Source organism: Chaetodon trifascialis, chromosome 16, assembly GCF_039877785.1.
Source record: "Chaetodon trifascialis isolate fChaTrf1 chromosome 16, fChaTrf1.hap1, whole genome shotgun sequence".
Lineage (NCBI taxonomy): Eukaryota > Metazoa > Chordata > Actinopteri > Chaetodontiformes > Chaetodontidae > Chaetodon > Chaetodon trifascialis.
The window spans coordinates 18449672-18471958 of NC_092071.1; the positions used below are offsets into that span (position 1 = coordinate 18449672).

Consider the following 22287-nt stretch of genomic DNA (forward strand, 5'->3'; position numbering starts at 1 on the left):
CAACAAGGCATCGTCCAGCATCATAAATCAGCAACATTTATTTCCACTTTTTATACATTAAACGTGCATATCAATAAAATGAAAATTGATCATATAAATACCTCTACTGTAATACTGTTACAATAAATATGGCTCTACAGATTCTAGGTTAAATGAAAACCAAACTTCAATATCAACTGCTGTGCGACACAAGGAGACGCTCTCAGATTTCTGTACGTGTCTTCTAGCACACTTCCCATCCTAAATGATAGACCTGTTCGGTGATTGTGCTATGATTAGGATCGAATAACTCTTCCTGCAGTCATCTGAAAAGTGGCCCTTTGCTCTCTGCTGTGCTTTTTCTAAAAGTGATGTTGGTGAAAAAATGTTCACAGTGTCAGCATGACAGATAAGAAAACTGGTGTCCTTCTCGTGTCTGCACTATTTCTTTGTCATGAACACCTGTAACATTTGTGGAGTCAGTGACAAGATAGTGCCAAGCTGTTCGCCAGTTTGTGCTGAAGAGCAGAGTATCACACACGCACACACACACACACAAATCATAAATATGCTCAAAGAATTTATACTTCATAGTACTATTTAAAGCAGATACTCTGCTCCGGGTTGACTTACGTTGTAAAAAAAGGCATTTTTAACCCTGCCTATGTCGAACATGACACTGATTGAGGAAGCGTCGTGGGAAAGGGGACCAGGCAGTGAAGAGATTATGATACAGCTGTGATTCACATGTACAGGAACACATCAGCACGTCAACAGCCTTGTCAAAATATTACATACAGTACTATAAAATAGATGACCAAGAAACTCTTAATCTGATCACGTGCAAAAATAAACACACCTACTCTTTCACAAAACTCCCACTCACAAGTGTCATCTTTTACATGATATACAATGAATAATTAATGTATAGATTGAGTAATAAATATCAACACACAAATATGTTTTACAGGGCGCTTCAGCCTCAGTGATGCCTTTCCCTTTATGCGAATGTCAAGTATAATGTCATCCCATGCACCGCCTTTAAGTTTCCATTTGCTTGCTTTAATCTTGTGCTTTCTTAACACTGAATAACTAAAATCGTGTCCATACAGAGAGAGGACTTGATGCCAAAAATTTTACATATCAAATGACATAAGGTTGAACGCGATTTATGCTGATAGCAATGATTAGATAAATGTCTAGAGGAACATAACATTTCAAAACAGGAAGAAAAGTTCAATTTAAGTGGCTAAAGCTATACTTCACAGCATAGTGGGTGGTAGCAAAGGTCCAAAGTCCAAAGATTCAAAGTCAATCAGATACTGTGCGGTATTAATAATAACTAATGATACAAATAGTTATAAACTTTTGTGAAAATAGACAAAAACAGAGAAAAAACACTTTCAGAAGACTGTAAAAACAAGGAGAGGTGTCGTGTCTGTGTGTTTCCCTCAGTCTCAGAAGCCAGGCACGTGGCAGTACGCCTCCAGGGAGGACAACAGGATGTAGATGAACCAGAGGGAGAGGAACATGAGGAAGGTGAGGAGCTTGGGTGTCCGTGGGCCCCCGAGCTCTCCGCCGGACACGCTGGGACGCCGGCGGTAGAGCAGCACCAGTACACACACCAGCGCCATGATGGTGAAGAGGGTGACGGAAAAGGCCAGGGAGCCCGGGTTCACCTTGAACACCTTGCCTTTAGTATGCCAGTAAACAGACGCGATGGTCCACGCCACCCCGATGCCCAGGAACACATTCACTGCGTTGCTGCCTGTCACATTGCCGATGGAGGCGTCAGCGTATTGGTCCTGGATGGCAGCGACTTTACTCGCAAATGTATCTGTAAAAGGATGAGACATGAATCAAGCATACAGATAAGAAATAGGAAACGGGTGAATTTGTGCAAATCAGCTACTGATGGAGATCAGCATGGGGGGGGCAGAATCCTCATAAGACCATCCCTTAAATCCAACAACTACCAGGGACTTTAGAGCAAAAATGACATGTCCTTAACTGCATGCAATATAAAAACAACTTTGAAATGTCGCTCTGGGGTACAAAGGCTGTCAGACAATTTACAGGGAGCCAAGGGATGTGGAGACTAAAAGTTTGAGGTTGTAAAAAAATAAAATAAAACTTTATAATAAGGGACCGTTTAGATAAAGGTTTATAAGTAGTAAAAAAGACTTTATCATAGATGTGGTATTTAGTTTTATTATTCTTATTTTATGCCTCTATTAGTTAGCAATACTATAGTAGAGAGAAAGGGACAACAAAGGTCCCCAGCCTGATCCAAAGCGGGGACACTGAGGTTCGTGGTCAGTGTCTTTCCCTCAAAGGCCCTACGATGGCTTTATTAATAGTCAATAAATAATTTATCAATGCTCTATAGAGCAGCTGGAGAACATGTTTTAAGTTATGAAAAATATCTTTGACTGATGTCTTTTCTATTTGATAACAATGCACTTAAATGTCATAAATTAATGCTCTTTGTGATAGGAAAGCTGGGCTGACAGCGGCTTGGATGGCCAAAGCAGTTGCTCTGGGCGTCTAATATTGCTGCAGATGGATTTACATTGGAGTTAGTTGAAGACTTGGTGCATCTCATACATGAGACGGTGGTGGGGCGTGACAAAGCGACGGTATTTGATGCTGTGGGAGTGAGAATGGGCTGTTGGGTCAAGAAGCATGAAATGTGTGATGGCAACATGTCGTCTGGCTGCTGTTAGCTAGTGTGTTGTTAGCTGATGGAGCTTGACTCTGAACAGTGCCAGGCGAGTAGAGGAGACTCCAGTAAGTTGCTGTCCAATCAGGAAGTAGTCAGACATGTAAACATCCAAGGAATGGCAAACTGTAATTTTCAGACTTGGGTCTTTGCACACATTAAATATTTAAGATGTTAATTAGTGAGCTTTAGAGGTTTCTATACTTTATATACTAAGTTCTGGTTGTAGCATCATATTCACTGCACAGACACAAGAGTGGTATCGAGCTTCTCATTTAACTCTCTGCCACAAAGCAAATCGACTTAAATTATCCTTTTAAGTTGTTAATAAACTGAGTTTGGTCTGATTCTCTGCAAACCTTTGCTCAAAAAAAGAGAAAGTTAATATGGTAGAGGATAAACACCAGCCTAAAACATTTTTTGAGGCATGATCAATTGAAGCTTGGACTCACACTTGGCTTCTGACTGATCTATAAAGCATTAATAAATGTTTTATTACCCATTAATGAGGCCATTAATTACTAAGGGAATTTTTTTTAAAAACATGGTGCCTTATTAAAAAGTGGCATATATGTTCCTCCCATAGACCTCACCATGTACAACATTTATCTTTGAGCAACCGTTACACATTAAACTGTAACAAAATGTTCCATAAACGTGTTCTTCAAAGCCAGTGGTGGCACACACAGACACTTCTAAAGCACAGATGTGCATAAGCAGATTAAAGTAAATCACGACAAATGTAGAAAGAAGATAATATCTCTGGAACTCTCCGCCCACCAAAATGAACTTAACCGAGGCTAATACGATCACTACCTGTGGATACTGCAACCTCCTGATGGTTGCCCTCTAAGTCTTGGAGGGCGACTTTCAGCACAACTCGTCTGCCAGCTTGAAGGAGAAAGTGTGAGGTTTACTGAGCAAAAACCTGTCAAAATCTAATGTTCCTCTTCTCATTTGTGCCTCTCTGTGGCAGTGTTTTGGACATAGTGAAATGGCAAAACAATTAGGCAGCCCAGACAAACAAGTGAAACCGTGCTTTTCTTAGTTCACAGCTTATTGATGTTCAAGGTAAGAGCTCTGCAGAGAATTGCTCTGACAGCGAAGGTGGAGGAAGAGGTTACACAAGCCTCTCATTTACAAGTCTCCCCAGACAGCTGCTTCTGCTGCACAGGCAAACCCCAGAGGAAACCCAGGACAGAGCTGAGACTCCCACCTGGAACAGAGGTGCCAAGGGCCACGAACACCACAGCGGTGACCGAGTCTTTGAGGCCGATGGTGCAGCCAAAGTGGGAGGCCAAGTCCCCGGTCACAGCTGTCAGAACGCCAATGAGGGAAATGGACACGAAGAAGCAGGCCCAGCCGTTCCAGTACTCAGTGGGTGGGACAAAAGCAAAGAGGACTTTCCAGAAAACTGTCAGGAAGTGCATAATGTAATCAAAGCAGGATGGCAAGCGTTCCTCCCCGCTCTCTTCCTCATCATCGTCACCTAGCAGAGACAGAATAGATGCATGAAGGCCTGCAGTATACTGCACTGTACATACAAGGACTTGCTGCTCTTGATAATCTGAAGACCTACAGTATGGAAACCTGAAGTTCTGAGTTCAGAAAAGCCTGTTTGAATGATGCTGAATCGTGAAAAAGTTGGTGAAGCAGAGCACAGTTCCCACTTCATTTTTTAATCAAACTTAGATAACATCTGTCAGCAGACAGCAGAATCCAGCTCCGACCGTTCTGATCCCCACCACATTTAAGCCACTGAATGTGTAGGAGGTCATTACATTAAATCTGCAAATATAGCTATGACTCAGTCATTGAGACATACATACAGACAAGAAGCATTCTTTCTATTTATAAACGCTCTCTGCATGAATATCCGAGTGAACTCAGCCAGAGAGAAAATGACGGAAAAGAGCGTATTAGCAAAATGACACATCTCTGGTGTCTCAGTCAGCTTTTAGCCCAAATGCATGGTGCACTTGTGCATATGTAAAAGGTTCACAAAGCCAAGTGAATGGCTTTTGAAAGGGCAAAATAAAAAGGGTTCATCATACCATGTATAGCTGCATAATTCTTTAGAGCCGTTAATTGTCCAGGCAGAGCCAGCCAGTTTAGTTTTTATGGTGAGCCACATGAGGAGTCCACCACATCATGCATTTTTAATAAAATGTCTGGATTCAAAGGAAGCTACAAATAAGGACAGAATTGGCAAAATATATTAAAACAGAAAGTCTGTTTATATAAGCTGTTTCATTAATTATGTGTTTAATTATGCTTTTTAAAAATTCAGCCAATGTCAAACAGGAGCGTTTGGGATTTTATTAAAGTAGAATCTGAAATAAAAACAGCTCAGTGAGGCTGGTGAGGAACATCTGGTGGACCAGATCTGGCTGCAGGCTCAATCTTCCACAGGTCTGGTCACAGGGGGATGAACTGATGAGACATTTCAGGACGCCGCGACTCACCTGCACTGACAGTGACAGCGCTAACAAACTGCTCTCTCCAGCTGCTGCTCCCCACCACCAGAGCCAGGTTCGTCTTCTTGATCAGCTTGTCCACAGTGCTCTGCAGACAGACACAAAGTCAAAGAAAGCAAAGGAAAAGGGACAAATTGGTGGGAGGCATCTCGGCAGGTATGACAGCATCATATCTTAACACTGTCATGTGACACCAGGGACACTGATGTGGTCCATTAAGGTGCAATTAACTCTCACTCCTCTCGCTGTGGTGCACAGTGAGTCACTGAAACAGATGCAGGGGAGCACAGAACCCCACTATCCCTCAGGAAAAAAGGCACGACGCCAGCATAAAGCTGCTTTACACCAGCGCAGAAAGTAGAGCTGCAAGTATCAGCACATACTCGGGAGCCCTGAGTATCAGTGCAATATCACATTACAGCCTAAAATTGGTCTTAAAGGGACACGCTGACAAATTTACACATAAGATCAGTTTACTTTTCAAGAAAATCAATACAGAAAAACTGTTGGAAAATGTAATTTGTGCCTCTAACAGGAGCTTTCTAAAGTCTGACAAAATACCCCTGATGATGTCACATTGATGTCATCAGGGCTATCGCAGCTTGTGTTTGGAGACCACACATTTTAACCTTTTCAGACAGAAGTGTAATGCAGCTCTTGAGTTGGAGCATTATGGTTAAATTCTCCAATTTTCTCAACTTATTTGAATATACAAGCTGGAAGAAATGAATGAATGGCTCTACAGGCAGAGCCATTAGCTACATGCACATCACTAATAATTTATCACCCATTTCTAGTTAGATTAAATATTAATCTCCAACAGTCATACCCAAAATATTGTGATATAGCTGATACTGGTCTAAAATAGCAATGTTTCAAGCAATTTTGTTACTCTCCCCCAGCCATGTTCATTAAAAGTGCCCTCTTTGATGCCCCTATGGTAGAAGAACATGATAAAGTGCCCTCTAGGCTGTTGGCAGCTGGTGTCCTTATCATTTTTTTTGCTCCTGCCCCACAGACAGCCTGAGTCTGCCTCTGCCTTCTCCTCTAACTGAGTCATGGAATGAAACAAAAGTCAACACTGGGGATAATTAATAGAGAATAACTGTTAAATGTCATGTTGTTTGCTCTCGCACTGTGTATAATACAGTTTATGCATTTGAAGGTTGTGACATCCTCTGTGAAGTTCAAAGAACTGCTTTTATGTATTCAGCAGGAAGACAGAACAAACAAAATAGCTGCATTCATCATCATTGTTCATTGTTCCAAAACATGCAAACATCAGTGTGATAGGTGGATGTAGCTCTGAGGTAAAAATCTGTGTGTTTTGAGTTACCTTGAATTCATAGGACTCCTCAATAACCACCTCCAGCTTAGTGTGCTCTCCCAGACAGGGGCAGCCCATCTTTGACACGTCTTCCGGTCCCACTGCCGTCTTGTTATCATTGGTGTCTCCTGCAGCAACAGGGACAGGTGTGAAAAGTGTCAACCAGCCTTTCTCATACAGTATGGGCCTTTGTAACAAGAGATCTGTTGCAAAATAAGATATCTATTGACGGTGAAACCAGTTGGTCGTGTGTACTGTTTGCATGAAAAGAAGTATATTTAAGGCCACAAGTGACATTAGGATTCATGTTAAAACACTGCTGAGAACAAAGCCCATGAGATTTCCCGTATGTCGAAGTACTGCCTGATGAATTTCTGGTGGTTTTACAAAATTGGCAAACCATCCTCATACATTCTATTTTAGTTTTTGATCATTTGCATCCTAAAAGTTCTGTATGACCTGAAAGAGTCACTGTGACACTGTCAGTTTAGCTCTGACCTTGATCTAACCACTTTAAGCCAATCTTTTTCAAAGGGCAGCATAAAGCCCATGAAACACAAGTGACATCACATCTTAATCTTCAGAGCTGCACCAGAGTTGAGGCGAGTTTGTATCCATGGATGTAAACTGTTCCGGCTGAAAAATTTAAATAAAATATGAAGGAGAGTGGATGCAACGTAAAATGTATTTTAAGGCCTAAAATAATGAGAAGAATCCCTCTGCTGCTGTGGCGTGCAGCTCTGTCCCCAGCTCACCATGTCTCTGTCCCACCTCCAGCAGGATGGGCTCCTCAAGCACAATGGTGAAAGTCTTGTTCTTCTCGTACTCCTCGTCATCGATGATCTTCACATTCAGCAGCTTCCTGAAAACAGAAGGGTCAAGGAACAAGGAGAGGATGGAGCCAAACAGAGGTGGATAAATCAGTTCATTAGCATTATTTAGGATATAACAGCAGCTGTAAATACGAGTTCCCCTTCAGCATGCATTTGTTACCTAAATGAAATCAAAAATAGATCCCAGGCAGCCAGTGAGAGCAGTTTCTGTGCTCTGCTACACATTCAAATAAAAACAACATAGCCAAGAGGTAGACTGCCTACACAGTGAATCATGAAACAGAGATGTTAGATAAGAAGATGGAAGCTTGGGATTTTTTAACAAATTAACAAATATCCTGTGGTACAGAACACTGTGTACAAAATTATATATCATATATATATTTCCCAGTACCCCACAAGAGGGCGGACTCCTTCTACGCCGTTAATTCCATTACAGCACAAGAAAACATAGTATAATAGCCCACAGCCCTCCTACACACTTGAAGTTATAAGTCATGGGAAATTGAATTATTATCTTGTTCTCAGTGGAAATAAAGCGCCGCCTATTCACAAATCCTTGCATGTTAAAACCAACTCGTGAGACTTATTTCAAAATACAGCCTGCTCTGTTAAAGCTGAGCGCTACAGAAACACGTGAGGATGTGGTGTCAAACTGTGACCGACATATTTGCCTCAGCCCGCTTCATTCTCCTACACTGTCACAGTGAGTCTTTCTCTCCCTCTCTCTCCATCTCCCTAATGATATGTGGGTGGCTGTCTATTTCTGTCTACACTTATACACTCAGGATTCGACAACACGCAGGAAGAGCTTTTGCTTGCAGAAGAGAAGAAGTTTATTTTAAACACGATATGATATGTCATCGGCTGTACGTCAGGGAAAGTCATGGCAGTGGGAGCAAAGAGAATGGCTGTATAGACTGAGAGTCCTTACAGTGGAAACAGAGCCATTTATCTTTTGCACAAGATGCTATTTCAAGTGTGATATGCACACGAACACACCTAAGGCCTTAAAATAAAATGTGATGCTTTACTTGCTATGGACCGTATTCACGCAGCAGCCATTTTGATATAACATCACACTTTGGGCAGATACTGTCTGGTCTGCTTTAGTGCATCAGGATGAGCAGGATATAACTGCCAGGGATCAAACAAACATTTACATTTCAGACCTCACACTAAAATACAAGCGAGAAATGGAAGGCTGTGAAAAAGCAGCAGGGACCAGATTCGCATACTGCGTCAGGCTGATCAGGTGGCATTTTACATCTCTGCCAGAGTCGAATGCTCTTTTGTGCTCATTTCAGACAAAAGGTGGGTGATAATTCCACAAAAGGTGAACAAATCAAAACTGACTACAGATTCCTAAGTAGACTGGTGAGAAAAGACTGAGGTGATTAGTTTTATGAATTGTTCTTAAAGGTAACACAGTTCTTTTTTTCAAGTAAGTGCAACTAATGAGCAACTGCCAACCAAGTGAAAATTGAAAAATTCAGGTTCAAAGAATTAATCATTAGTACAAAAATAGATATATAATATATAAGCGGTCAACGCCATGGCTGAGCATTTCCACCTTGGAACTGCAGTGAACTAATGACAGTCTCACAGAGGTTCAGACAGCCAGGGTTTCATCGGTCACATACCAAATAAACCAATGACGTCCACTTGCAAGGTGGAGCTTTCCATATCAGTAGTGTAATGTGACAGTGAAACAAGGGGTATTGGGGGAGAGGCCAGGTGTAGCTACTTATAGGTACTTTGCAAATTAGGTAATTCAAGTGCATATGGCACATAGGGGAAGTTTTCCCTCAGGGCTTACTGCCAGAAAGCGCAATTTGTGTGTCTGATGAGCAGAGGCGAAGATGAGCAGGTACGCTCGAGCTGCAGGTGAGCAGCAGAGACGTGGGTGCAGAGAGAGGTGGGAACTATTCGTACTTACTAAATGAAGGCAAAGTGTAGAGTTACATCGAAGCCATTTTAAGGCATGAGGGGATGGTTTTCATGGAAAAACTTCTAAAAATGTTATATTGATGAACAGAGATGGGTTTAATGACAGGAGAGGAACTTTAACACATACTGCTATTAGAGTGAAAGTAGAAGTTGAACATTGTAGGTTCATTAATCAATTCAGTTTGGATTTTTGGAAAGTTAGGAATAACTTCTGAATATGGCAGGACCGTAGGACTCTTAACTTGCAATGACATCAGTGAAGCTCAGTGAGGCTAGTGGTCAACTGACGTTCAGCGTTCAAGTATTCATAACCAATGGTTGTAAAACAACCCAGAAGAGCAATTGTTAATTAATGTGGCTCCCAGATTTCTGAAGTAGGTTCAAATTAAAAATAAATATGCGTTCACAGTGTGGAACAAATACTTCCATTTGGCTTCTCCAAATTCATTACCAGAAACTAACTGAGCTAAACTACCGTAGCCACCTAGAAGCAAATGGGCTACTAAAGCTGTTCAGACATAGTTCAGCATTTTAAGAAATTTACTTTCTTGCTGAGAGTTAGCTAAGATACCGATAGCTGTATGATATCAATGTCTGTATGCTAAACATAAAGGTAGAGCAACCAGTTAGTTAACTTACCTTAACAGAGAGACACAGCTAGCCTGGTCCTGTCCAAAGGTAAAACAAACAAACAAACAAACAAACAAAACTACTTCCAGCACATCTACAACTCACTAATTAAGATGTGACATTTGATTTGTTTCATCACAAAAAACAGGAATGTATGAACAATTTGTGGTTCATGTTCAAACTATTGTTTTAAACTGCCTGCAAAACCACTACTTGATATTGCAGAAAATTATCGTATTTGTAAAGATGTGTATTGTTTAAAACTGGTGATAAATTGATGGGGTGCTTGTACTTTTTTGCCAAGTGTCTTCCTGCATTGCAGTTCCAAACGGTCATTGAAAGAGGTAGAGGTGGAGTCGCACCACCCAGTCCTGCCTCCGAAGCCCTATATCTCTGCAGGTCGATGTAAACTCTCATTACAACAGACACAGTTAGATTCTATCAAGGCAGTAAAGCCCTCACATACTGGATATCACATTTCACTGCGTATGGGCCATCTCTGTCTGCCCGGCGGCTCCATCCCTGGGATAGTCTCTGAGAAGCCATAGTGGGTAACACACTCTACTATTGTATCTGTCACACAGTAATGGGAAGGCCTGGACTGTGCTGTCTGAGCACTGAAGATTGATCCCTGTTCCATCTGAAAGAACCATAATCTCTGCTGCATATGTGGAATATACTGCAGACTGTAGATAATCTGGCCCGCTTTATCTATAAGTTCCAGTAAAAATGCAGAAAGTGCACTTTTTATCTTTGAATTTTGCTCTCTTCCTCACAGTTTCTGACGGCCCATTGACTGCAAAAAGTGTGTTTCCTCTCTAAATGAATTAGCTGGATTAATTTGGATTAACCTGCTAAATTAAAGGGAAGATTAAATGGGATTCTAGTGTGGTGGTGAGACTGTCACCTGTAGAAAAAAGGTCCAGTCAGCTGCGTGACCTGCTTTATTTGGAGTTTCCCTCTCCTCCACATTCTGCGTTGGTTTGATAAGGATGCTACAGTTTCCTCCCACAGTCAAAAGACAGTACAGTAAGTCATGAGGACTGGAGACTCCAGACTGCCTACAGGTATGAGTGTGACTGATTTAATGCCTCTGTGCTCACCCTGGAAGAGTATCTCTGCTTTCTTAGACCCTGTATGCTGGGATAGGCTCCAGCTCTCCTGAGAGCCTGACAAAAATGAAACAAGTGGGGAGAATGAGTGAACGCACACATAGGTGCATGACAGTATGTCAAACGCCCTCGACTGAACGGGGCACTGCCATTCAGATAAATAACTATGGATCAAACTTGTGTGTCAGCATGTGTTCGCTTTGCTGAAGTGTTCTTGAACAAGATACTGAATGTCTACCAGACAGACTGCATCGTATCTGAATATGAACACAAATGTCAGCACCATGCCACCAAGAAATATCTTTCTCATAACCACAGCAGATAAAACATGAACATTATATTGTCTCCACTGTAGTGGGTTCTTGGGTAATTATGTACATGACATTTATATGGAAACAAAAAGTTTTTGACACTGATAATGATAAATGACCCTATCTTTGAGAACTTGTACTTGCAAATATTGTGTGACAACATAACAGAGGAGGGCTGCTTAATGATATCTGAACTAATGGGCACTGGGGGAGACGAGCGAGATGAGGAGAAATTCAATATATGACATGGCAAGCTGCCAGCTACTGAACTTCAATCTAAAGCTCTCACATTGTCTGCAACCATGCTAACGACTCTGTGACGCACTTTGAACTAAATGCTAACATGCTAAAACATTACAAGATTTTTCGTATGTCCGAAACCATAGTATGAACTAAATACTGTAGTATATGGGGTGCATGCTATTTCTGTTGAATATTTGCTAACATGTGCTCATTAGTAAAACACATGCACAGCTGGGGCAAATGGCAATGTTGTTAGTTTTTCAAGTATTTGATCATAAAGCAATGTATTGGATGAATTGATTTTTGTATTGATGATGGTGCTAGATGACAAGTCAGTCACTCACAATTCATCTTCAGGGGGGCATGAATGTGTGTGTGTACCAAATTTAATGCCAATTTGTCAAATGGTTGTCAAGATATTTCACTCAAAACCGTGCACTTCAACCTCATGGCGGCGCTAGAGGAAAACTCAGGGGATCATCAGAAGTCATTAAGATACATCATTTGGAAATCCTAATGCAATCTAGCAGATGTTAAGATGCTTTGACCAGTTGGTGGCGCTATAGGAAAATTCAATGGATCCCTAAAGTCATTATGATTCAGCCTCATTCATCCTCATCTGTATAAAATAGCAACATGGACAAATCTTGCCATCTCTGGAGCCATACTGCTCTCTTAGTGGAGATTATTAATATCAAGAATCGTAATGACATATAATGAATTACTGTGAGCATTAAATATGAGAATGTATGTTTAACAGACGTAAAACAATCAAACCTTTTCTTCTACCTTGATAGGTTTCAACTCTCTCAAATGTGTAAATGTTATCCAACCCTGACTCTGCTGCTCCGCTTTCATCCAGGCTTGTCGGGAAGTTCAGGATGTTATTGATCCTGACCAGATTAAGCTTGAGAAATAAAGAATATCAGGGTATTGATTTCCCTTTTCAGAAGTGATCTCCTCACATCTCTTTCATCTGGGCTTATGTAACTGCCCCTGTTATCCACCTCAACCTCAACTAGTGAAGAGTGCCACACATTTTGAGGCGCTAAAGAAGAACAGATACAAGCATCAAAGGGTCGGCGCAGATCTCCCTCTAATCCATAAACACAGAAATGTGAAATAGACTGTGTATTTTGGCTCAGAGGTTTGTGTCTGTACATCCTAATCTATTTACTGCAGTGCAGAATTGAGATGGTAAATTATTAGTTAGCCGCATGCCTGGATTTTGAACCATTCCTCCTGTCTCCATGTCAAAAGCTTACAAACTTGCCTTCCTCCTCTTTTGCTCTTCTGCATTCTCAAACATCGACTGGGACAGGCAGATGTACACAGACACAAAGACACACAAAGCAAGAGACACTGTAACAAACGCACACACACAGAGCTGCCTGGAGGCCTGCTGCTGAGTGTCAGCTCTTTGTCCCGAACGCCCAGGGAAACACTCGGGTAAGAAAAGCCAGCTCTGTTTGAAGGATGAACTTTGGCAGCCTGCTGAGCAGTAAGGAGCTCAGACACACATTTAACACAGAGCATGTGTAAACTCGTCCAGAAACACGAGCGTACACAGAGGTGCGTACCTACAAAAGCCCAAATGCGTTAAGATGAGATGGAGTTTCACCTGCATCTTTTAACGAGACTGACGCTCCAAATTAAACAACCTCATAAAAAATTCAGTCTGACTGGAGCGTCTGAGTAGCATAAAGCACGAACAAAATGTCATCTTTTAGAAAGACTTCAACACTTAGAAATCTGTTCCGTTGGGGAACTTTGGCTGGATGGCTCAACACAACCTTTGATAAACAGCTTTATGTGACAGATAGAGATACATTCTTTCCCAATGATGAAATGCCTGTGACCTTCTGACAACAAGTATCTTAGATTGAAAATTCAGCTGGCTGAAGAGATAAATAAGCTGCTGTGACTTGACCCAACTGTTCCGACTCAAGATCTGAGTCAAACCTTTTTACCTATGATCAGAGAGCTCCTGCAATCCTTTAAGTCCTTGTTTGTTATTCAAAGGAGGACAGGAGCAGCTGAGCACAGCTTTGGCATTTCCTGTTGCGTTTGGGTTTTCTTTTCATCGGCTTTCTGGTAGCAAACTGTCCTGCTCTCCACAGTCCTTCCTCTCCTGCTGCACGGCGACTGTCAAGGGAAGCATGGCTCTAGATAATATGAATTCTGCGGATGCTTGTGTCACTGTCAGCTTGCTACAGTCAGATGAACAGAGTCTTGGCTCAGTAGGTGAGGATTTTATCTAATACTCAGTCTCCTTTTGAATGTAGATACAAGCTGCCACCCTCTCATTTCACATTGTTGTACACTGCTGTCTCATTAACTGCAGCTTCTGTAGCTGTCGGCACAATGTTGAAAACTTTTGGGACTGCTTTAACCCCTCCTCACTCACTTTAATTGCTTTGGATGCACAAGATGCTCATTTTAGTTCCCCTTTGGAGGAACATTTTGCTTGATGTGGGTTTAAAGTGGGTTCAGTGCAAGGACGTAAACTCGAACGCCCTTAAAAATACACACAAACGCGCAAAAAAGCAATCAAACACAGTGATAAATGTGCACAAGCAAACTGACAAAAACACAGACAAATATATTCAAGCTCACCTGCAGTGCGAGGCAAAAAAAGACAAACAGGGAGATCTGCATTCTCTTTGACACCATGTATTCACCTGCCTTTCCTCCCACTCAGCCGACCCACACAGTACACCTACACACGAGCCCTGAAATCCTCCTCGCTCAGACGGATTCATCTGACACATTTTATTCCTTTGTTTTGTCATTTGGTGCGCTGTATATCATTTTGTGATGAGCTTCATGCGGTTAAGGGTATTTTCTTTTATAAGCTAAAGAAAAAAAAACACTGCTGTGGATAATTGCCAGGTCTTTTTCTCATCACATCATAAAACACCACAAGTGTGCTCATCATTCCAAACCTTCCACATCATGTTCAAGAGGAAAGCTGGAAAAACATCACACTTTCCCCGCTCTCTCTCTATGCTTCCTCTCTGCTCTTTTTATCTGCCTCCGTGCTCAGGCATCCATCAGTCCTTTAGTTGAAGTTATCACATGCACCTGTTTCAGTAGCAGCTCAGCCATCATCCTCTCCTCCAAGTTACCTGTCTGATTCTCTGTTACTTCCTTTGTTTTCTGCAGTGGAGTTTTCATTGTTCTGCATTGCAATGAACTCCCATATAACCTCCACAGAAATCCCAAAAGGGCTGCATGTTAATTCATTCACAGAAAGCTACTTCCATGCCTCTTCTCCTACTTCTTCTTCTGCATCAGCCACAACGTTTCATTATCTGCCTCACAATTATATCCTCTTTTCCTCCCACGTCATCCCTCTGAAAGACCTAAACTTCTCAGAGCGAACGTATCTATGACTCATGAAAACAGTCCTTTTATCTTCTACCAGAATTGATAATTTACAGTAATCTAGCATGACCGTTTAACATACCAACGTGTGGGCTGTGATGTTTGATCAAGTGATGAGAAGCAACAACAGAGCATCACATCACAGAAGATGAATTGTCACTCACATGGTCTCATCGTTCTGAAACTCCAGCTTGCCGGACACTTCCTCATAGTCCTCTCCTGCTTTGGCGGTGCCCTCGACGGTGTGGTAGGGTACCGCCACCTTCCCCCTCGCCCCAGACGTCCGGTGAACCTTCACCTGCATGTTGCCGATGCTCTCACTGACCCTCGTAGACTTACTCTCAAACGTAAAAATGCCAGCGTGGTCGTCATCATAGATGGTAACTGTGGCAGTGTGAGCGTTGCCCAGGGCTGCCTTTGGAGGAACGTGAGAGGAGATGCCCACCGTGCTGTTGCTGGAGGTGATAGAGCTCGGCTCCAGGACGGAGACCTCAGCTCGGTGCACGATGCGTGGATTGCTTAAGCGCACATAGAAGTGCTCATCCTCTTCAAAAATATCATCATCAATAACGCCGACAGTGAACTCTTTTGTCGTCTCACCAGGCTTGAAGACCAATGTGCCTTCAGCAAACTCATAGTCAGAGCCGGCATTGGCAGTCGCATCTTCTGTGCGGTAATCCACCTGTGTGCCACAAGCAAAGAAAGAAACTTTATTAAATATTTAGTGTTTGGAGTGCAAATAAAATTCTGAATTATTTATATTTTCAGCACCTCAAGCTGTTAAGGCTGATTGTTAGCTGACCTTGAACATTCGCAGTATTTCTGTTGTTCTTCTTACCTTCACAGTGCAGCCACTTTCTCCTCCATGCCGGCTCACAGACAGCTTTAGTGAGCCACAGTTCTCAAAGCACTGGTAGTGAGAGGGGTCAAACTGCAGGTAGATGGTGTTCGGATCCTCCTCTTGCCCACTGGCCTCATGACAGCTCACCACCTTCCTGGCCTGGTCAGCAGCATGCTTCTTCAAGATGTTCCCCGCTCCGATCATCATGCGTGTGGCTTGTATGCGGTAGAAGGCCCGGCTCTTCTGTTGTTGGACCAGCACTTGGTAATTGGCCATCTCAATCAGCTGCTCCATGTCCTTCTCTGGGTGCCTCTGTTTTAAGTCTTTTAGAGTGCGAGCCATCTCCCGCCGGGCCTCTTCCTCTTGATCTTGCTCCACACTCATCCCTCCACCTTCTTCTACCCCCTCCAGCATCCCATCCAGAGCCTCTTTGGGATGAGTGTGGGAGTTCACACCTGGGCCGTCCATCTCCAAGTCCATTTTCGTGAACATGGCATCACCTTCTGACTCGATGATAATGCCACGGGTCTTGTCAGCACGATAACGCTTATGGACATACTTGTAGAAGAGCAGGCGCCGGTCTGCAATCCAAGCTTGAAGCACACAGAGGGGGAAGAAGAGGAAGGTGAGGACGGCCTCCCAAACTTCCACCTCTCCGGGAGAGAACACAGACAGGATGAGATATAGCCACACGTAAGCGAACATGCTCCAGGCAGCAGTGACAAAAAACACCCGCAGGTGCTTTATCTTGCGGGTTTCATTTTCTGGCACCACGTAGACGCAGATAGCGATGATGATGAACATGTTGAACGCAGCACTGCCCACAATGGTACTGGGACCCAAAGCTCCAGCCTCAAAATTATGCCCGACCACCTCAATGACAGACAGCAGGATCTCTGGTGCAGATGAGCCCAGCGCCATCAGGGTCAGGTTGGATACCGTCTCATTCCAGATGCGCACAGTAGTTGTTGTTGTCTCACCATTGGGCTTCTTGATGGTGATCTCCTTTTCCTGAGAGGTGATGACCTCGATAGAAGACATGAAGCGGTCTGCAACGATGGACATGCCCAGGAACATGTATATGAGGGCTGCAAAGTAAACAATGGCACGTGCCACCTTGTCACCCACCGCAGGGTTTTGGGGGTTCCACATTGGCAGCACCACGCCATCAGAGCAGTTATCTTCACTGGAGCAATTGCCTGGTGTATCATCAATATCTTCATGGCTGATGCTGCCCTGGGAGAAGTGAGTGACTCCTGGGAGCAGAACCAGCAGAACGGAGATGAACATACATGGTGTGAAAGATGGAGTGAAATTCAGGATACGCTTGTGCAGCAACATGGCAGCGTGATGATGCTTGGAGTCTTCTGATGCTGGACTTCAATCCACGTCACATGTGGAGGTCTATGCAAACCTCTGAAAGACAGAAGGAAAATGACTTTGTGTGGAGGATGAGATCGTCACATTCACTACGTCAGATGTTGATCATTCAGAGTTCTATTCTTGAAATAACCTCGACAAGCAAAGGTTGTCACAAAAGTACTCTCAGTCATACTCTTTTGTATGCAAATGATGTGGGATCCAACTGTTTGGTTGGTCCAAGTTTGGAAAGCCAGAAATTTTGGCACCTACTAATCGTTGAGTCATTGGTATTGAACGACCCTGTCAAACTCCCACACATGTATGTAATGTGGTCACTTTGTGTGAAGCAGAGGTAGAAATGTTACCCTCTGCACCTGTAGTATTGAGGGAAAAACTGACTCAGTCCACCATACACTGTCAGATTAGATGGGATTCCAAAAATAATCTTCACTGAACAATGAGTGCAACAAGAGCAGAGCAGTTGTTCTTCAGCAGCTCAGACCTACTGATAAAGAGACTACAACATTATTCAAAGGAAAAACAATCCTGCTTTTTTGCGGAAGTGCAGCATGCTCTCGACTCTGGTCTGTAATATATTGTTCAGTACTAAAAAATGTAGCAAACACTTTTTCCTTTTTCCGTAAACCATCTACATTATGTCAGGAGACTTGGCAGCAGCATGGCTATCAACAGCTTGAGTGAACAATTCAGAGTGTACAGCATCAATGCTGTCCAGGGGATTAACATCTGCATTGATGTGAACAGAGAGAAAGGGAGGGAAAATGCCAAGGAATGTAATCTGGTGCTCCCTAATTAAAATTTTAAGACCATCTCCATCTAAAAAAATAGGTTGCCTACCTGCAGCAGAGGAGATTTGACAATGTGTTATGTACAGTGCATGCTCTCATTGACATGCAGCAGAGAAAAGCTGCAATCTTCACTCTGACCTGCATAACAGGAGAACACGGTTTCCATCAAGGCTACATTTCAGGGTGAAGAAGTGCAGCACAGATATAAAAATTAAGTTGCCATTTCTTAGTTATCTTACAAATAAATGACAAACAGAATGTATTTGTGCAGCAAGGAAAGCTTTATGCAACATCTCAACACGTGCCTGCTGATTGGATTGAACGAAACATCAGCATCAGCACCATGGACAGCGGCTCCTGTCACAGGCAGGGGAACGCAGTGATACAGCAACCATGTTACCCTCAGCCTGGTTTTCAAGGAACATTTCACCCATATTCAAGTCCTGATACAGAGAGTTTGAAGCTTTAAAAGCCTTGAGATGAATCAGGTATCCATAACATTAGAGTAAAAGATTGTGTACTTAGAGAATTACATATTCCTCAACACTGTAACATTCTAGTCTAATCTAATCTAATACAGTAACAATACAATACAATATTGCTTTCATCTGGCACACAACCCTGCACAAATTTTGAGTGGGTGACGTTTCTATGGTAAAAGCAAGCTCTCAAACTGGTGGGAATACAGGAATAAAACATGTTTTCTGACAATACTATAGAGACAAGAGATGTCTACATATTCTCATCTGTTCTGGTGGTGCCATACACTGTTGCATACGTCCATTCCCCACTGAAATCAGCAGGTAGCAACAAGATAGCCAGGTACAGAAACTTCAAGGTACTCCCCAAGGAATACAACATTTTTCAGTCAACACAACAAACAAGACTGAAAATTTCACTTCAATTCACTTTCATCATTTGAGTCTTACGAAAGACAAAGTTCAAGGATTCTCTCCACTACCAATACTACTTAACAATCTCAGTTCATATTTATCATTTATCAGCTAATAACAAGCCCAACAAGATGCCACTCTTCCATTTCATGCAGTTTCTCATTTGACCTTTAGAAATTCCAAAATTATCCACATCTAAAAAAAGACCTCTGACCCAAATGGCATTATGATGATTTAATCCTGTTTGGTAGGCAGAGGTCTCAGGTTGGCAAGTAAACACTTGTACATAATGAGTCACACTTTGATGCCAGCACTCTTTTGTGAGAGAAGGTGCTTTTTTCACCCAAATGGTGGCAGTCTCAATTTGTAATGAGACGCCTCATAAATGTCATTTCTCCTATCTTGGGAATGAAAAGTCATAAAAATAACAAACAGAAGGAAAATGAAGCAGAAACAATGTGCAAACAAAAACTGACTGTTCTGCGGGAAACATGACTTTGCTGAGACCCTGCTGTACAATAAACACAATCAAACAACACAAAAAATAAGCAAAAATAATAAAATAATGATAAGACATGTACTGCTAGCTTGCATGCAGCCATGAGCTTCAGAGCGCAGCACAAAGGAGAAAAACCAAGATGCAGTAATGTGCTTTATTTTTTTTGTCTATGTTTCCTATTTTTAACATTATAACAACGTGCATTACTCACCTGGGTACAGTTGTCAGAGTCAGCTCAGTGTGGAAGTTGTGGCCTCAGGAGATGAACTTATCTTTCATACGGCTCTGGAGAAAGACAGGTTATCTTAAATTAACAAATTGCAAAAAGAGTTTTCTAATCACCATGAAAACTGGCCGGAAAGGATTCCACATTACAGAGTTTCACGGATCTTATTAACAGCCAGATGTTTGGGCCGGTGGCAAGTGGAGTAAAAATACAAATAAAACATTACTGTAGCAGTCTAGAGACCATTCAAAATGTTAAGTTACAAAGGGGTCCTGAGGCAGATAGATTATTGGACATTACAGATGCAGGAAAAAGACGATTATCCCGTCAGTAGTTTGTGCATGAGGGACAAATAGACTGGTCCATTTGGTGCGCACAGCAGTCCCACAGATACTCACAGAAAGCCCTGAATCTCAACTGGACCCTGGTCACAGCGTGGCTACCCTGCAGCAGTTCAACAGAAGAAGACACCCCGTGTGCCATTCACACAGCGGGCTGGTGTAATGGTGTTGCCTTGTTGCGCTGGTGTCTTGGAAATGACGCGTAGCTTTCCACGGTGCTTCTTCGCTATTATTTTTTTCTCCCCTGACAGGTACCCTATCTCAGCAAACTTAACACTGTGGGATTAGTTGCTCTTGTTAAATCCCCCTTGTTCCTCCGCGGCGACACCTTCCGCAAGGCTAAGTGATTTTTCAAAAACCACAATGCGTTTCCAGCTTTATCCTCTTCATGCTACGTGCGATTGTTGATGCGTAAAATAATAAATTAAATTACTGACTCTGTTCTCATCCGTCCCGCTTGTATCTGTCAGAAATTCTTCAAAACTGTCAATTTCTAAGAGGCTCTAGGAGTGTTTCTTTTACCCGAAAAATAACTGAGTGAAAAAATTCCTTTGCTTGTCTGTCTGAGCTGGATAACGCAAAGAACCAAACAGGACTGCACATGAGAGTAGGCGTGAATGAATGGTGAAGGATTGAGAGGACGCAAACCACACAGTACACGGATCAGGACAAGATGGATATCAAGCAGAGGGATGGTGGCAAACAAGAAAGAGGAGTGTGGTGTTATGCAAATGGAAGTCTTGTCTTACTCTTGGCGGTGGGCAGCATTGGCACAAGAAACGATGAGCGAGAAGGAAAAACAGTAACACTGCAGAAACAGGGGAGGAGACGTTCAGAAACAGCGCTACACGCACGGCTGGTCCTCCTGACTGCGCATCAGGAGTCCGGGATGAATGACCATTTGACTCCGAAATCCTCCTAATTTGCTCATCATCATTTTCAGCCACCAGCGCAGATAACCTGCTTAAAGATCTGACATCCGTTAAAAGACTCAGACATCCCAAATGCTGTTGCATGTAGGTCTGTTGTGCGTTGGTGGTTTGATTTTTCTGGATGGTGTTAGACAGATGTAGCAGAGAAAAAACATATACTGAAAGAATTTTTGCAATGTGAATTCATGTTTCTCATCACTAATGTATAAAACTGGGAGAAGTCTGGAACACATTGGGAATAAAAACAAGAAAAACCTAAACTTAACTAGACTACAAGTGTATTGGCTGTAGTAACCCCATCCATAATTCTCATTATTCACCAGCAAACAAGATTCCTAGACAGGTGAAAAATGGAGGGACAACTTTGCCATTCTGATCCTTCCCATTAGTGGGATAAAACAAGATATGAAGTTTGGCCTTAAGATGGAGTCGGAGTAAAAGACACCAATTTTAAAGATTAAGGTCAGTCTGCCTCTCATGAGTGCTACTCAGCCCGTGAAAACAGCTGTAAGCCAGTAATATCTTGTGTAGCTATGGATGGGTTTTCTGAAGTCTGGGAGAATAACCCTGATGATGTCATAGTGATGTCATTAGGGTTATCTAGACAGTTAAAATATTTGACGGAAAATCAACGTTATAATCCGGAGGCATGGAAATTTGAAAAAAAAACAAACAAAAAAAACAATCAGTCTCACAGGCAGACAAGGTCTAATGAAAATGACTGAGTTGCATTATGGGAATTGTAGGATCTAGTGATTTTGGCCATACCAGGAGCTAAAGGTCAGGATTTCCCAGCCTCTGCTGAACAGAAAATCTGCCTCTTGTGAGTCCCCCTACTCTATGGAAGTGCAATACCAAATCGCTGGATTAAAAAGTATCTATTCATATTGTCAGGCTTGGCGTAACCTTCATCAGTCTGCTGTTTTAGGCTGTTTATTCTTAGCTATGCTTTTAGCTGGTTCCCAGTGTTAGAATGCTATCATGCAGGTAGTATGTCAACATGCAAATTCACAATTGTTGCATGTAAAGATGCTGACATTTAGCATGTTAGAATTAACGCCGTGCTCTCATTCTGTGTTTACAGTCACTTCAGTGTACACGAGGGTGACGAGAAATCAGTCTTTCAGCATCCACTAATTGTTAAGTGTTGAAGCACTGACAGACAAGCTGCAACACCTTGCCCACAGCCACACTGCTAGCAAAGCTAAAAATATAGCTTCCATTTGGATAAAATTCATTCAGTTTTTATTGGAGGATGATTGCCTGTAATAAGGAATGGAAGCTGTAGATTATCCACCTGAAGGGATGATTATGGTAAACCTTGGGGAAAAATAAAAGAGATTAGACTGAGATTTGGAGGACAGAAAGCACTGGGGGGAGGGGACACACCCCAAACATCATGAGAGGGAGCAG

General features: G+C 42.4%; 1 protein-coding gene across 2 annotated transcripts; it reads right to left on the reverse strand.

Moving 5' to 3' along the window:
* Nucleotides 1-13: 13 nt before the first annotated feature.
* slc8a4a (solute carrier family 8 member 4a) lies at nt 14-20984 on the reverse strand. Of its 2 annotated transcripts, none has more exons than XM_070982697.1 (9): nt 20692-20984; nt 19587-19660; nt 15810-17228; nt 15136-15653; nt 7261-7367; nt 6515-6633; nt 5167-5266; nt 3918-4190; nt 14-1816 (listed from the first exon to the last, which is right to left on the reverse strand). In XM_070982697.1, the coding sequence occupies exons 3-9, from the start codon at nt 17151-17153 to the stop codon at nt 1437-1439; spliced, it is 2841 nt and encodes a 946-aa protein (XP_070838798.1). In that variant the 5' UTR covers nt 17154-17228; nt 19587-19660; nt 20692-20984; the 3' UTR covers nt 14-1436. The 2 variants fall into 2 exon arrangements, with proteins under 2 accessions (XP_070838798.1, XP_070838797.1); XM_070982696.1 differs by having other exon boundaries at nt 20000-20984.
* Between the last annotated feature and the right edge of the window lie 1303 nt (nt 20985-22287).